General features: G+C 32.0%; 1 protein-coding gene across 1 annotated transcript in view; it reads right to left on the bottom strand.

Moving 5' to 3' along the window:
* Positions 1–6,559: 6,559 nt before the first annotated feature.
* LOC123718780 (gamma-aminobutyric acid receptor subunit beta-like) overlaps positions 6,560–17,563 on the bottom strand; it is a 32,102-nt gene continuing 21,098 nt past the window's right edge. Inside the window, exons 2-10 of the mRNA XM_045675568.1 lie at positions 12,937–13,037; positions 11,889–11,956; positions 10,009–10,235; positions 9,776–9,858; positions 9,364–9,501; positions 8,874–9,158; positions 8,533–8,714; positions 8,284–8,457; positions 6,560–8,146 (exon numbers count right to left, since the gene is read on the bottom strand). Of these exons, the coding sequence (XP_045531524.1) occupies positions 7,982–8,146; positions 8,284–8,457; positions 8,533–8,714; positions 8,874–9,158; positions 9,364–9,501; positions 9,776–9,858; positions 10,009–10,235; positions 11,889–11,956; positions 12,937–13,037 (1,423 nt within the window). The 3' untranslated portion in view covers positions 6,560–7,981. The remainder of the gene's footprint in view (positions 8,147–8,283; positions 8,458–8,532; positions 8,715–8,873; positions 9,159–9,363; positions 9,502–9,775; positions 9,859–10,008; positions 10,236–11,888; positions 11,957–12,936; positions 13,038–17,563) is intronic.

Here is a 17,563-nt window from a genome sequence, read left to right as displayed (position 1 = left end):
CCACAGACGTTGTTCTGTTCACACATCTTAAATACAAAATATCAAACTTATAAAAACAATAAAAGAAAATCTTACTCTAAATAATATTAATTAATCTCGAATCCACTAAAACACTCTTGAAAATTGGTCCACACATTTAGGCTTTGTCGGGAAAGATTTGAATGCCTCGAGCATTGTTAATGAAAATATTGGGACGATACGCTACTAGAAACTCGAACAGCCGATCAACTTTAAAACTTCTTATTGTCAAATTTTTAATCATACTTAACCATAGATAACATTATATTTAGCTGTCAGTTACGTTTTGTTATACCATTTTTAACAAATTAATGGCTAGACGGATGTTTTGACTTATGTCACGTCCTATGTAAATATAGTTGGATAATAACTGGTTTCCTAGTTCTTAGCTACCTTCCCACCAATCGGTTCAACCTTTCTTGAGTTATAAATAGTGTAACAGGACTCGTTTATACCTAGCCATAACTTCTTTTGCAAATGAAAATGCTTTTTACTTAATGAAGTGATGTAATATTATTAAAATTTATACCTACATGTTTATTAAATTCTCAGTAAAAACTAAAAAAATATTTTTTGCCTTTTATACAGGCCTTTAATCTGTTTGGCCACAAATCTATGGATTTACGCACTGTTTCCATGGGATATTTCGCCACTGCTCCAAAATTTGTTTAAGAGACGCAATGTCGCTTTGTCATTTAGAGCAGGGCATATTCTCTAAAACTGACCATAATTTGAAGTCCATACCATTGAAGACCATAGTTTAAAGGTCTGGGCTAGGTGAGGACCAGTCTTCAGCTCTCATAAAGTCCGCAATGTTGATTTCAAGCCAGTCTTGAGTAAACATAAAAGTTTGTGCGTCGTGACCAGGTCAGCATCGGAGTCCTACTGGAAAGTCCAAGGTATATTTTTAAAAAGTGTATTGCTGAGAGGTTCGTCAACGTAATCCAAGACTGTATCTTGATATCTTGGGTGATGAGGATGAAGTTGTACCTTTCCGACCACTTGGGAGCGTAGACTTTATCATTTTACTTATTGGTAAATAGCATATTTCTGTTCTTTTCACCTGCGTATGACGCGACTGAAGGCGTTTTGATCTATCCACTCTCTTTAATAGTAAATATTGATTATATGATAGGGCATGTCCTGTAAGTAAATCGACGTGAGTACCGAGCTTCAGGTCTTGTTCTATATTACGCGACACAGTCCTAGTGGGAATCTTAATTTCTCACGATAAGATTTTTGCTTACTTATGGGGTTTCGACGAATTCTGGTTTTAACAGTCTTTGTAGTTCTAACAGCACCAGCCTCAATCTTTTCTGGTCTTCGACAAACTAAGTCTTGTTTTATCTATTGATAGTACGAACATACGGCTTTTGAAGTGCCTGGAATATGACCGACATCTCTATACCCACTTTGGGCAAGGCGATCACTGAAATCCTATTTTCTCTAACATTGTAATTTGACAATGAACACGAAAAAATATGTGAACGGCGCAAAATAAGAAAAGTTGAAAAAAAAGAAAAAAAATTATGTAACAGTCTTTATGGCCAGACTAGCTATTATATACTAGTAGAAGTGTGAGCTATGCGTTAATTTCCTAACCTGAGAAAAGCCTCGGATTTTATTTAACCATCGCGGATTATAAGTGCTACGATAACGTAAATAAAATAATAATTATTTATATAATTTTATTGGATCACAGAACTAAATTTCGTACATTGTAACTACACACATTAAAGTTATTTATTTTGAGCAACATCTTTATTCACACCAACACTATAACATAATACAAATCTGGGAAACAATTATTAAAACGTTTAGAAGTTATCGATCACATATGTACGATGGCAGACAGGTACTTTAACATCAAATCTATAAATAAACAATCTGATGTTAAGTCAAAACTTATAAGAATTACCTAATTATTTACTTAGCAATCTTGAAAACATTTTTATTACATTTTATTTATTATTAATGATCACGAATTCCACCACAAAATAAATCCGTACCACAAACGCGTAAGCGTGTTAAATCTGATAACATCAAGACCGAAACATATTTCTATATAAGAAATTTATCCTGCGACACAAATTTACTATAACATCTTAAAGTTAAACTATATCAGTCGAAACCTACAACACGAGACTTATTACATTAAATACTATTTACAGTTAAAATAAAGATAAACCGCGAACAAAATATTTGGTCGAATATAGTTAAAGGAAATAAATGTTAAGGGAACTAAACACAATCCTTTAAAACTAAAATGTACACTGTTTATTTAAATCACTGTCTTTCCGAAATACCATTCGACAGAAAATGCTAATTAATTTTAGTTTAATTATTATGATTTCAAGATTGCTAACATTATTTGGTGGAATACTGCTAAACTTAACTATGTTGTGAGTATAGATTACGAAAAAATTATAATTTATAAAACACCTCATATTTACATAATTCTAAGAACTGTTCTAATATTAAATTATTTTGAAAATATTAATCACGTTTATTAGTATTATTTAAATGTTCAATTCAAAGGAAAGATTTCATTTTTTTGGTATGATGTACTTCTTAGTTAAGCCATAAAACCCAACTATTACCACGACCTTGTAATAGCGAAGAAATACATTTGAAAACGCGTTGTTAAAACCTCATAAATAACAAGATATAAATCTCTCCTTGTATATAAAATGTTTATCAGAAATAATATCAAAACTGGACTTTAATATAAAGCGTAAACTGTTTAATAATATTGAACTAACTAATGCGTTAAATGGTGGCGTTAATTAAATAAACTGAATATAAAGGACAATTTTCTGTCAATTCAGAAAATTACATGTATAAAGCCTTTGAATATGGCAATATGAACTGAATTTACGCTTCAAATTTACTGAAATATTTGCTTTCATTTAGTTCTGCAATACTGTTTATTTAAACGTGCGATTATTAATTAACATTCCAACAGTTCTTAGATTTAATCATATTTATTATTCCTCTTTAATTGGATTGCACCGATTAAAAACAATAGTAGTCAGTCAATTAGCTAGAATTTAGAATATTACAAGAGATTCTTCTTAACAGGAAACAGCTCTGCAAACAGCACAATTTTTAGTAATAACATATACCATTTTAAAAACATCAAAAACGTTACATAGTCACACATTTTAAAGTCAATAAAGGCTTTAGAAACATAATACAAGTTTACTATCGAAATTGACCAGCTTCTTGCACCACGAAACGTGTCATTAATTTTAATACTGATAAAGAAAACGCGGATATATCATCCAATACTTCTAGTTAAAGCTATGTGGTACTTTACGAGTAATAAACGATAGATCAATTTATCGAAGGCGGACGGTGTTAGCCTCATCTACAGGCCTTGTCTTAGAATGTTATTTGATGATTGATTGCAACTACTTATTCAGTGGGTAAGAATATAAATCGAAACAGGAATTATGGCCTTTTGATTGGAGTTGGTCAACACGCATACACAATGAAAGCTCCAATCGTACGTTTGTCCAATCACAATAGAATGCAGGGCTTCGTCTTTTGTTTTATATTCTCAGCCTCCAGAAATTTTTCGTAATGTTATATGCTCTTTAAACCAGGTAGACATTATTTTTGTAAAGGCAAGTGTGTGTAGGAAAAGCATTTTGTAGCATTCATTGGTCGTGTAACCTTTCATAATTCAATCCAAGTGTACTGATTGTATAAATAACAAAAGATTGATTTAATTATATAAAATTTTCACTATACTTTACTAAGCTTATATAGCAATACGTAAATTAATTTTGTTAACGAAATCCAAAGTCTATAGAGTCACAAATCACGAACAAAAGATTTTAGTCGTCAACACGATACTTAGTACTAAAATAATATTTGTTTGATGTTAAAAGAATTAAGAAGTAAATAGTTGTGTTCATCATAATAATTAAAGACATTGTTTTTTATTTGTGTGTGCGTGATAATAAAATTTCAAATGTTATTTTGATAATATTTTTAAATTTACAGCCTGAATTTGGCACAGTTATCATAACCATATTTCTGTACGAAATTCAAATTTTATCTTCAAATTATCATCTAATTACGAGATGTGTATTACGAATTTCCATAATATAAATGTGATTGTACAATAATAAAAATATATTATATGCATAATCTACAACCTTTATTGCATCGTGCTTTCATGTGCTTTTTGCAGGCTTATGACAATAATTTGAGGGGCTAACTTTAATTCATAATGATTATCGGTGTAATTGTGTTTCTCATGTAAAAAATAACTAGGTAAGATCTTAGGGTTCTTTCACTCTTTTCTTTAGCCCCCCCTGAACAAATCGATTACACGAACGGCAGACTACACCGATGCATTGATGTTGCTGTGATAATTCAACTATATAAATTTTGAAATTCTAAAATTATTAATTCCATTTAAAATCCTAATGAAATTTCTAATCTTCGGCTATTATTTTATTTGAACATTATATTCACTTGCTATAATATAGTCTTACAAAATGTATATAATGAGTGCTTTTACCAAATGAGCAGACCTAATAACTTGATATCATATAAGTTTTGAACAATTGATACTAAATACATAATTTTCTAATCGATTTCATATGTCAATATATATATTTTTATGCTAACCTTTATTTAAATGTGATTTAGAATTTGGTTTCACGCTGAAGGTATCCGGACGACTTGTGTAATTTTAGCATTCAATATAAACTAATGTCTTTCAATAACGGATATAGTAAAGACTAAACATTTGTCGATAAATGATATATTTCCTAATTTAGTACACATAACATATTTTTAACACACAATTCGTCCGTTACCCTTATGCTAGTCTACTCTACTTCCTTACTATCTAAGTGCATAATTTACATTACTCCTTTTAATCTGAAGTTAACTCATTTTCATCAAATTATTAAGTACATCGCAACAGTAAATCAACATCACTATATTTCTCTGCTATAAACGTTATTTAATATTTTACATAAATGCCAACACTTGCTATTATTCCTTGGTTTTGTTCTATTACAACCTTCGGATTAACTCTCAAAGAAATGCCAAGGTAACTTAAACAACGTGTCACATGCACAGTATTAACGCAAAATTTTAAAATATTCAGATGTAACAAATGATACTCTTTTTTTGAAACTTATCTACTAATCTTATACATACTATTTAACTTATTTATTGAGCACGTTTAGACGTAATATACGTTTTTCGGCCTGTAATTTTTGAGTATAATTCAGACGATAAATTTAACTTTGAAAATATCTTTTATCGGTGAATTATGAAGGTTGCTAAGTACAATAATTAATTGTTATTTTTTTTAAATACAGCTTTACTAACATTTAACACATGTAAATAAATAAGTTTTCGCTATTCAAACTGTATTGGCAAGACTTAGCCTAATTGTGATGTTAAAATTAAATAGGTTATCAAAAATGCATATTTAAAACCAAACACTTATTATGCTAAATAAATAAAACGATTGAGTAGTCATTATAGATGTTTGTCTAAGGACCAAATTGTATAATAATCATCGCTCTTTTTTTAAGTTTTTAATATAAATATTAAAAAAGAGCGCCGTTAAGCGAGAAAGCTGTTACTGAATATTGTGTGAGTGATTTAGGAGATATATGTTGAAGGGCAAATTAGTCAACTTCATTATTAGCAAATGTAACCTACAATAGCGTTCAATATCAAAGTTATTAGCGGTAGTTGCTGGGACACGTTTATCGGCCTATAAATTAAATATTATTAACGGAATATAACAATAGATTTATAAACCGCTACACTCTAAATTAACAACTTAATAATAACTTAAAAATAGAACTGTATTCTTTTATCAAACTAAATCAAATAATATATAGGTAACGAAGTCTTAGTACTAACTATTGTGTTGGGTACATTAGAGTATTCGTACTTGATACTTGTTACAAATATTTGAATAAAGCCATGAAACTTCAAACCCACATGTAACGGGGTCATATCTCGCGTTTGAAAGGAAAAATTAAATACAACTACAACTAATACGTTAGGTATAGGCGTTCAATAGTGGTACATTTACTAGACACAGATTTCAGTTTGTAACTGATCTTATATAGGTTGCATTACACATTCCTAAATTCTATTAAACTATGTATCAAAATAACACTCTTGATTCGGGCCCAAAGCCAACAAGGAAAAGACTATGTTTCAACACTCGTAAAAATCTCTTAAAAATCATTAATTATAAATTAAAATTTCACAGCAGTATTTCTTGTACAAACATGTTATTCAGGCATACTTATTACTCACAGTCACTCTTATATGTAGAACATTGAAACATTCACGAACATAGTACACATATAAATAAATAGAGATTTGAAGGTACAAAATTATTTTATCGTATCATTACACCTACAACTCACAAATGAACTAAATGGTTTTATCTCTATGACTGCAAATAAATTAAATGATAAATCATATTTTTCTATAAATTAAATGATAAATCATATTTTTCTATAAATTAAATGCCAAATTACTGAGATCCAAACGTTAAGGATTTAAAAAAAAACTACCTAGGAGTGTGAAAGTACCAGCGCGATACTTAGCATGAATTAATTATTATGAAAACATAATAAATTATTACGAAAACTATTGTTAAAAGGAACAGTCACAGAAATTACATAATATATCATTATTGGAACATGGTAACTCTGATGCGGGAAGTATAGAAAATTTGAGCTTAAAAATATATTTATGCGATTTTATCTTAAACGGTTCTTCGCGATGAAGACATTTGGTCGATGTTATATTTTCTAGGATAATTTGCTCATTATGCAAAAATATATACAAACAGATCCTGAACCAAAGTTAATATAAGACAAAAATTCTGCTCCAGCGTTCTTTTAAGGATGCCATGACTTGTAGAATCACGTAAGTGTGTAATACTTGGTCATCAGTACAGTTTTAGTCAAAGCTATTGAACCTTATGCATAAAAGGTGTGAAAAAATGCTACTTATCATATGAAAAGCGAGCAAAAGTGAAAGATAAATAAAACAGTAATTTGAAGTAGGCTAGTATTTTTGCGACAATTGCGATAATAGATAAAATTTAGATTTTTCTCTTTCATGTATAATGGTTATACACTTTTGCCATATTCCCGCGTCAGAGACCGAATTATAATAATATTTATTCTAAACAAGTGGATGCAAGTGTACTGTGCACTAGAATTTTAATATTGTGTCATCAGTGTATAATATTTAAAATTGAAATAAATTAGTTTTCTATAAATGATTTTTACATATATCTCTAGAATCATATTAATTATCTTAAATGTTTACTGCTATATATATATATAGGTATTTACACACTTAGCTTAAATAATTTACCCGTGGTCATTTAACTCCGAGTTATCATCTTTTAACTATCATGTTTTTTTTTCTTTTTTTTTGTAATTTTCTACATAACTTTTGTTTTCATCTCTTCAGGGAGCATATTTGATACTAAATCAGGTATCACGTAGGAGGCACTAACTTACTTCGTGGTTATATTTTTTGTTACACGAAAAACAAGGAATATTTAGAGTAACCGAAACTCTATAAAATATCATTATAACAATTATTTGATTTGATAGATTAGTTATTTAAGGAATAAGTTTTACTTCACTATTGTTACAAATTGTATGTCTAATTTAAACCTTGTATTAAATTAGACATACAATTTGTAACAACATATATAAACTATCATACTATACACTAACAAGTCTACGTAATTTGTATAGAATGACCATTCAGAAATGTTTTGTTAGATTCTGTTGATTCGTGCCACTTACATAATAAACAAAGATACATTGTGATACTTGTATTTCAATAACGTGCTACGTAGTATTATAACTATAATATAAAGATTTAAATATTACATGGTTTGGCCAAAAAAACGTCGAGTACCATTATCAAGCCGTGTTATTTAATGTTCTTCCCCGAGAAGTACCAGATCGTCAGCTACGACATCCGAAACGTGAAGGTATATAATCCAGTACATTAGGTTGAAGCAGACAAAGCAAACGGGAAAAACTATGCGCGAGTACTTGTCGATGTCCGAAGGAGTCGTGCCAAGCAGCTTGTTGATACTCTGTAAATATTTTCCAACTTAACATTTTTAGACTATTACAAATTATTGTATTATACGTACATTCGCGTGGCGCACTTTCGCATTGCATCACCAAATGAGCATTCGCTTAACAATTGAGTATTAGAACGTCAACTAACCTTCGATGCTTGTAGTAGATGCGGTGGTATTTCTTCTTCTGAGGGTGGAGCTGCTGGCGCTGGCGGTGGGGCGGCTCTTGCACCATTAATCGTGTTTTCGTGAGTCACACCTTTTGAATATGCTTTCGGATCGTGGACTTTGAAGCGTACCTCCTGTGTGTGAGGGTTGTAGGACTAAATTAAAAGAAGTAGTATCAAACGTTTTTCAGTTATAGGCCTTGATAAAAACTATTAGAATGATGTATGTACCGATGAGCGGCTAGGCGGAGCAGGTCTCGAAAGTGTGCTTGTTCTAGGCGGTGGTAGTGGCTCAGACGTGCCTGGAGGCCCATCGATATGTATCTTTTTCTCGGCAGCCATTTTCTGAACAGCAGTAAATCGTTGTTTCCTCATTTGAATCCTTTTAGCCATGTATCCAACAGTAGCATATTCTGAAAAGGAAATATGGCTAGTTCAACCTTTTCAACTTAGCAAACTGATCGCGTAGCATTTTACACATACACATATATACTTTAAGTATTACTGCTTTTAAACAATCAAAAATTTATACAGCTCTATACATAAAATGCATCTTGTATTATTTTGGTTACCTAATAGACTAGCGAAGACCATTACGAAGCAGGTGCCCAAGTAAACATCTATGGATTTAACATACGAAATCTTGGGAAGAGCAGCATTAGTTGAAGACATAAGAGTAGTCATGGTCAGCACAGTAGTCACACCAAGAGAGACACGTGCAGGTGTTGCATTTCGATTCAACCAAAATGATACCCATGATATAATCACAATTAAACCAGACGGAATGTATATTTGAATCAGATAGTATCCCATTGAACGCACAAATTGGATTTCGCAGGCCAATCGGGAGTAATTTCCTGTAAAAGAACTTTTGTTTAGTTAAATATTTCGATTAGAAAAAAAGATAGAGATTTTTGAAAGAAAGAGCATAATGAAGTTGAACGACCCGAACAATAGTGAAGTCGAATCAAGCGATCAACATGCAAATGGTCGTTGTAATAGACCATAAATAAATAAAAGGCTCATTCTTCATCACTGGTAAATATGGATAGTGCCAAGTACCTGTCGTAAGGGAAATCTCCATAGCGCGTTGTCGATGACCAAGAACCTTGAACTGCGGCAGGGACACCTCACTGGATACGCCTACGGAGTTGGGCCCCTCATTCCACTTATAACGGATGTCCCGCATGGTGTAGCCAACTGTACCATGCAGAAATATGGAACGATAAAATAAGCACCCATTCCACTGGGGTTTTAGTATACTGTAGAGTGAATGAGCCATCTACCAAAGCGAAAAGTTTGAAGTGAAATGGAAAAAATGTATGGCAAAAAGAAAGCGTCAGTTTGTTTATGTCTACAAGCTACATGGATATCCATAGTTTTTGAGTTTAAAAAGAAATTAATTATTATGTAAAACGCAAAACCATACATGTTCTTTGTTTTCAAAATAAAGTAAGCTTGGTATGAAACTCACAGCTTTCGATTTCAATGTTGCATAGTTGACGATCCATGGGAAAGTATTGTAGGTCCATGGGACAGGAAGCCGTTATTGTTAATCTGAAAAGAAATACTCATATAGTAAAACAATTCTACTGTCCATTTATCAAATAAATTATTTATATATCATCCTGGGAATTCTTAAAATGCATAACTAAAACACGAGCAACTGAACTTAGAAACTACTATAGTATTATAATAACTATTTACCTTATACTACGTGTAATAGATCCGGAATGGTGTATACGTATAAATTCATTGCTTGTTGTGGCAATGTGAAAATAGGATTGTTTTTCGTTTACGAAGAACGTATCGGGCACCCATATGTTCCTAATAAATTCTGACCCAACTGACAATGTTTCAACACCTGGGCGCTTTTTGTAGGCAAGCCTCGGATCAGTCCAGAACTGACGGAAGTAGAAATCCAATGTGAAATCCTAAAAATAAAAAGAGTTATAGGAAAAATCTCACTTGAAATTGCAAACACAATTATGCATTCCGGACGTCGTGCAAAAAACTGTGTTATCCAATTCCTAAAGGAGACGTTTCGAACAGAAATTCGAAAACTTTTATTAAAACAAAATCGACAATATTAAAATATGTTTTTATTAAAAAATTTCGTGCAATTCAATAAAATTTTAATGAATACTAAACAGTTAATAAATTATAGGGATGGGATGAAACGTATCCTTTATGTATAAATGTGAATTTTCTGTGCCTTATTTTAGTCACCGGAATGCAAAAGTTGTGTTTTATATATAATCTCATATTGTAGCAGACATATAAAATGTAATCAGGCTCATTAGCATTTTAATTGTGAATGATTAATTTTAATAATTATACGTTATTTTTATATTTTAAGGATGCCATCGGTACGTCTATATGTCTGCAAAGTAGATCAAAGAATAACAACTTTTTGTTTTGTTTGCACATTATATTGATTAAGTACACGTAAAACATTCAACGAATGTCATTGTACACAAGCGTATTCAGTTGAAATTGAATTTTATTTAATTTGGAACAAATTTCTTTATTTTAGTACTCATTTTACGTGTACTTTTTGACGCCATCTAACAGCTATTAATTTGGTCACGTCAGTGGTGACTTTATGTATGTCGTCCCCTTGATTTGGTTTCCACTAGGGGTCACAAACCCTGGTCACAGTTAGACGGTATAATTTGGAACCGTTATCAAGGGAGAACCATGAGTGGCTTTTTGAAAAATAAAATACAATCGCGTTTGTTTTCAACATACTAAATTGCGCTTATCGTCGCGGCTCGATAATGTAATAACGCAAGTTTTGAGAGGCGGAACACAAAATTAACCGTGGTAAAAAAATAAAAGAAATTTAATCGTTAACCTGTACCGAAATAAAGAAAATTAAAAAACAAAAGTTCCCTCGTCCAACTGGAACTCACGGACAACATTACAAACATTAAATACATTCATAGCAAGACTACTGAAAGTAAGAAAATTATTGCAAGTGGCGATTTAGAAGTGTAAACGCCAATCTGGGAGACAATAGTAAGAAACCCACAGACACAACAGATACCTACTCAAAAACATAAAAAGCTCAAAACAAAATAACAACAATGGAGCATCGACAGAGTTTTGGGGGGGATGCTTAATAGCAAATTACATATATGTCTTTTTTGACACACCTGGAAGGTAACACTACTTGCCAATGAAGTTTTAAATTTGGAACAGTAAATAGCATTTGTGGTAGTGTTAAACCGTCCAGGAGGTCTGCTCCAATACGCCGGCATGCTCGCAGCCTCGTGTCTAGGGCTGCTCGGTCGCTCGGCGCAGAGCCGAAGCGGCCGAGACAAGCGTGAGCTGACAGTGACGAGTACCATGAGCACTTCGGAGACGGAGCTGATAGACAGCACATACATGGTGACGCCCACCTCCACTGGCGGACCTGCAATCAAGCCCAATCGTGAGTCGAGCGCGCATGCGCGAGTGAAAACCAAACCAAAGGATGATCCCGGGAACCCTTATTCGAAGACGGACTAGATCCGACTCGAAAAAGAGTAAACCTAATTCTTCAGTCAACATGACCATCTACGTAAAAGTAGTCTCTTAAATACCATTTTAACTTCAGATAGAGAACTGATGGACAGCACGTACATGGTGACTCCAACGTCCACTGGTGGTCCTGAAATATTATATTAGTTACTTCACATTACACCAAACCTCAATGATGAATTTTTTGAATCCATAGGCTCTTTAGGCACCAACTAAAAATAGTGTCGGTCAATTAAAAAATATCTACGAACTCTCAGTTTTTTTTATTTCTCATAAAATCAAATAAAAAGATTATCCTTCAAAATGTGACATAATAAATATATCAACAAAACATAATAAATAAAATACATCTCAAACCTCAAAGACATGGCATGACTTTTTTTAAATCAAAATCTCTCGACCAGTATCAAAGGTACCTTCCAAATCAGGAAAACTTGCCCACGTATGAAATACTTACTCAATACAGGTAGAAACTAAACTGTCGAAAAAGTTTTTCCAACTACGAATAGATAATATTTTACTTTCGTATTTCCTGAAATATGAATTTGAAATAAAGCTCCTTAAAGAATTGTGCAACAATAATAGTTATAGAAACGAGACATTCAGCTCTCCTGACAGCTCAGACAATGAGCTTAAATTATTCAAAGCGAATTCAAATGCTATTATTTATGTAAGAAATTACTTTGGGCGAATGTAGCATAATGAATGTACAAACAGAATATTAATGTTGTATTGTTGTCATAACACACTATTGATTTGAATTTACATTTATAGTCGCGCTTTAAATAAACTGATTTTACTCACCAAGCCCTAAAAATGAAACAAGATTTAAGAAATATACATAATATTCTCTTCGCTGTTCTATTGAAGAGATACTGGAACATAGCTTAACACCTATTAGACAATAAACGATCACGTTGTCGATGTCCAGTGCTATCCTACATTTTGATTAACATCACATAACAACAACAAATTATTTTAATATAAAGTTTGAAAAATTTTGAACGCGTGAACTATTACCACTCTTGCACTTACAGAAAAAATTAAGTAAATAGCGCTAGATATTTGCATTAAGCAAAGCGGAGTTTTGGAAACATAAAGATCACTCACCGCCATAATTGGGCCGGACTCTTTTGTCGTAGCTGACACTCAGAGAGTCCAAAATAGCTGAGATGTTGACATCGCCAAACATTCCTCCACCTCCCGCGCCCCTGTTGACAATGATTCACTATATTATATTTTATTTACGTGAATGTCAAGTTTTCCATTGAAGACTATTAAATTTTTCCATAGACGGACCTTCCGCCCTTAACAGTACTCTGTTGCCGGTCGGTACACTCTTTTCTTAAAATATTTTTTTCGTCATACGTCGAGACAATTTTTTGCGCCGCACACAATTTAGGATTTTCTTGAAAAAAAGCTGTAAATCGGTACCCATTCTGTCCAATAAATTGTGGAAATTCTTAACATTTTTGTAGAAATGGACAACAAATGGATGCCGATCGGTGCAAAATTACTACGTAATATTGTAAAAGAACTAATTATTTTGGTAAATTTACCTACGTGTAAATTATAAAAAATAATAAGAAAGACGTATGCAAAACAATAAACTGTACAATATAGTTATATAGATTTTCATCCCATTAGATAATTTACATAAGAGAATAATAAAAAAAATCCTAAAACGTTTACGAATTCTATCTTGCTTGCATTTATATGACATACTCTATTTTGATGCACCAGGCTTGTCGCATTAATAATAAATTTCCGCCGTTGAGCGGCGGTGTGAGATAGTTCCAAATTTATCATGTAAATTAATCTATCAATTTCAATATGTAAACATGACTTTGATGTAAGTAATTATATATATATTTTGACATATTTTACTTTATTAAATTCGTGAAAGCGCGAACTGCAATACCAAATATAATTAGAATGCGGTAGTTTACATGTAACTCCGAACTGTCATCAACAAAGCAAAGTAATATGGACAAGAAAAAAAATTAACAGGTTTATAACCTGATATAAAGATTTATATAAAGTTAGGCTGTGCTCTACGGTTTACCCGCGTCAATTCTTCGTTAAACATTTTAATGTGACCCATTTAGGAGATTCTGTTTCATGATTTGTCAATCTAATAGGCAATCAGCCTCCTGTGCCTGCACGTTGTCGACTTTTTGGGACAAAGCAAGCCGGTTTCCTCAAATGTTTTCCTTCACACAGCGGAGAACGAACCTACGACCTCAGGAATGAGAATCGCACGCTGGAGCCTAGTCCAACCCTGCTCTATGATCATGAAACAGAGATCTGGGACCCAGACCTAAAAAGGCTGTAGCACCACTGATTATTTTTATTTTATTTAGGAGATTAGATTAGATATTATATTATCTTAAATTCATAAAACTAAATCAGTCCTATTTATTAGTTTTAGAATGAATTTAAATTCTTATAATTTAAATTATATACACCGCTTTTCTAAGATGCCTTTTGGAAATACCAATTCCATATCACAGATCATGCATCACAGGCACGTCATATTTGAGGAACCCTGCCATATAGTTATGGAATAACGACTTTACTTGATTCCATACGATTCGCTACCCCTCTAACGTATTTTTAAAAGTCTTATAGTTATGCTCTATAGCACTTTACACTTAGTATTTTTTTCTCCGTACTAGGGCTTCTGAAAGAGTTAGCTTGTTAGTTCAATCAATAATATTATGTAACCTTTTTTTACCGTTAATGTAATGAAGTGTTAATAAAAAAAAAGCACTATAACTATTCTCTTTTCCGTCGCTTTGTGTCAAATTGTGTTTACGCTGAGATAAAGACATATTAATATTTTAGTGACAACGCTGCAATGCGACCTTTCTTATATGATATTTATCGTTTATGTACAAGGAGTATTATATACAAATGCCAATAAGAAAAAGGTTGTCTTAAGTTTTGCCTTCATTTACTTCATTCGAGATTAAATGTAATAAAAAAATTAACCTTTTTAATTTAATTCACTAAATGTTAAAAGCAATATGAAATCAAATGTTTTATGAAATTTCAACATGGCTTTCGTGAATTCTGGCTGATGGTAATGCCTGGCTGTTGATCTTGGCGGACGTTTACTAACAATAAATTAGCTCACTGCTAATTTTTTCCAAATTTAATTACTTTTTGTGAATTAGACTCGCACGCTGACTAGGCTAACATTGCTCAACTTTCATATATATTTAGACTATTGCACTACCTGATACATCAGATCAATTAGTAAATTTTATACAAATATACAGCAAAAATAATTTTACCTTAAGTAAAGGTAATAATTTCATATTATATAATATAATATAAAATTATACAAATATTTTTTGCTTTATTGTCTGCGTTACATTGACATAAATTCAATTTTAGTCAAAGTCAATATTGTTAGCATAATTTATTTCCCCGGAAATTGTGTTAAGGCAAACGGAGGATCGTAGCAAAATGATTTCATTTACCCCTTTCTAACACCTTGAGAAAATAAGATGGAAATCCAAGATAATCCAAGACTTTTATTACAATATTTTAATCACCGCTTAAAATACCACAACAAATAAATTAAGTTTTATATAGAATAACTAAATGTTCATAGCTCGTGCGGAATTAATCTAACAGAGGTATCCAATATCAGAGAGCCATTTAATGTCACAGGAAACTGACCGCGGCATTGACATTTTACATGAAGCGACGAGACATGCATTAAAAGTTGCATTGCGAGAATTCCGATTTAAAATTTATTGAATAACAAATTTTACCTGGAAAATATTTATTGGTATTCGCTACCAACTCGGCTATTTAGTCTAGCTTGGCGTATTATTTATTTTTATTGCTTGGTAATACAAACTATATTGCTTGCGTTTATGTCTCGTATAAACATGTTTATGCCTATAATAGCCGCGATTATCAATTCTTAAACATAAGGAATTTGCGACAAGCGTAATTTAGGAAGTATTCAAAAAGTCGCTATACTTGTCATAATTAACAGTTTATATTTATACATAGCATAGGACTATAAATGCCCTTATATTTTAAATACGTGCGGCCCTATCTATTAGATTTTGCGCAAAGTCCGTGTCTATGTCCGTGATAGGTCCCAGTCTTTATTCCTAGTGAAATTATTTTTATGTTCAATACAAAATAGAGGCGAAAGCTAAGACAAATTTCTACTTTGCCAAGATAAATAAAACAGGTATATATTGATGTATATATATACGTGTGATACGCGAAACAATAATTTCAAATTGGTAGACGCGAAAGGTTTATCTGTCCTAAATGAAAATACATTCAGATATTTATCGAGAGATTTCAACCAGACAGTCTCGTCATGTTGACAAATAGAACGAGAAGTTCAACATGAAACATTTTAACATACTCACTAGGGAGGGTTGCAAAGTTGAGCTAAACTGCATTCTAAATTTAAAAATGTAAATATAACGTTGGCGGCGAAAGTAGCGAATATTTTGGTGAACCAAAATTTATATTAGAATAGCTTCTTTCTACTCAATTCTTGTTTCTACAAAAATAAAAGTTTTAATGCAAATTTTCACATGGACTATGTTACTCATATCTATAGTAGAACTTGTTAGAATTTTAGTGAAGTGTAGTGTAGTGCGGGTGCGATTTCGGGTGCTCAAATTCGCCAAAAACATGCCATCGGGGCGAAACGTGTCTTGAAGGATCCTAAGTAGAATTGATTCGGAAACCCCTTGGCGAGCAGAAATTTCCGTAGTAACGTTCAGAATACTAAAAACGATAAAGACGATATGGTCTTAGAATAAAATAATTAATTTTAATGCAAATAAAAAAATACATTTGAGGAATACAATTTCTACTTCTTTTTGTGTAGGGTAGTTTGTTGTATCGATTCTTTTTTGTAGATATTAAATAAACAAATAAAAACTTTAGGTTAGCTGTATGAAAATAAATTAATTGTAAATATTAATTAATATTAATATTTAGTCATTTTAATTTGTAGATTACGATGTAAATTCATCTTATCGAAAAAAAATTTGTTACTGTAAAGGAATAGGTTCTTGCATTTTGGCCTTTACACATATAATTCATTCATATAGGTAACACAATGTACACTTATGAACCTCAAAACAAGAGATATACATTAAATGCTTCTAATTTTACATTTACTGCCAGTTCTCAAATCGAGGGCGTATAACGGAAGAGAAGAACTGGCAATAAACTCTAAGCCACTCTTTTTAATCGCCAAGATTTTTGTTGTAGTTTACTACATTAGGAGTACGGGATACACGTGTTATTATCATTTGTGAATCAGATGTAATAAAAAAGATTAGTGGTATAACATAAATATTGTATAACATAATATCTTTTTTTTTACTTTAAAGTAACCAAAAGGTTACTTTAAAGTAAAAAAAACAAATTAATTATGATATAAATAAAGTTAATTTTGAATTTATACAACTGTCCTGACCTCTCGTACAACAATCTACCTTTGGCACACCATATGCTCCTACTAACTATACCTGCTTTACAGTCTAAACCTATCTGGTTGGTTATGTACTGGTATATAAGGTTATAAATTATTAAATCTATTGCCTATATCGGCGTAAAGCTTATTGCTATCAAACTGAATTGCAGAAACCGCTTTGCAACAACAGGTCACAAACAAACATGTATTCACACAAAATGTACCTCAGGGATTACCCTGTACTGTATTCGAAATAGTGGTGAATAG

The sequence above is a fragment of the Pieris brassicae genome, chromosome Z, assembly GCF_905147105.1.
Source record: "Pieris brassicae chromosome Z, ilPieBrab1.1, whole genome shotgun sequence".
NCBI classification, from domain to species: Eukaryota; Metazoa; Arthropoda; class Insecta; order Lepidoptera; family Pieridae; genus Pieris; species Pieris brassicae.
The sequence above is the reverse complement of the archived record's forward strand: the minus strand, read 5'-3'. Positions and strand labels throughout refer to the sequence as shown.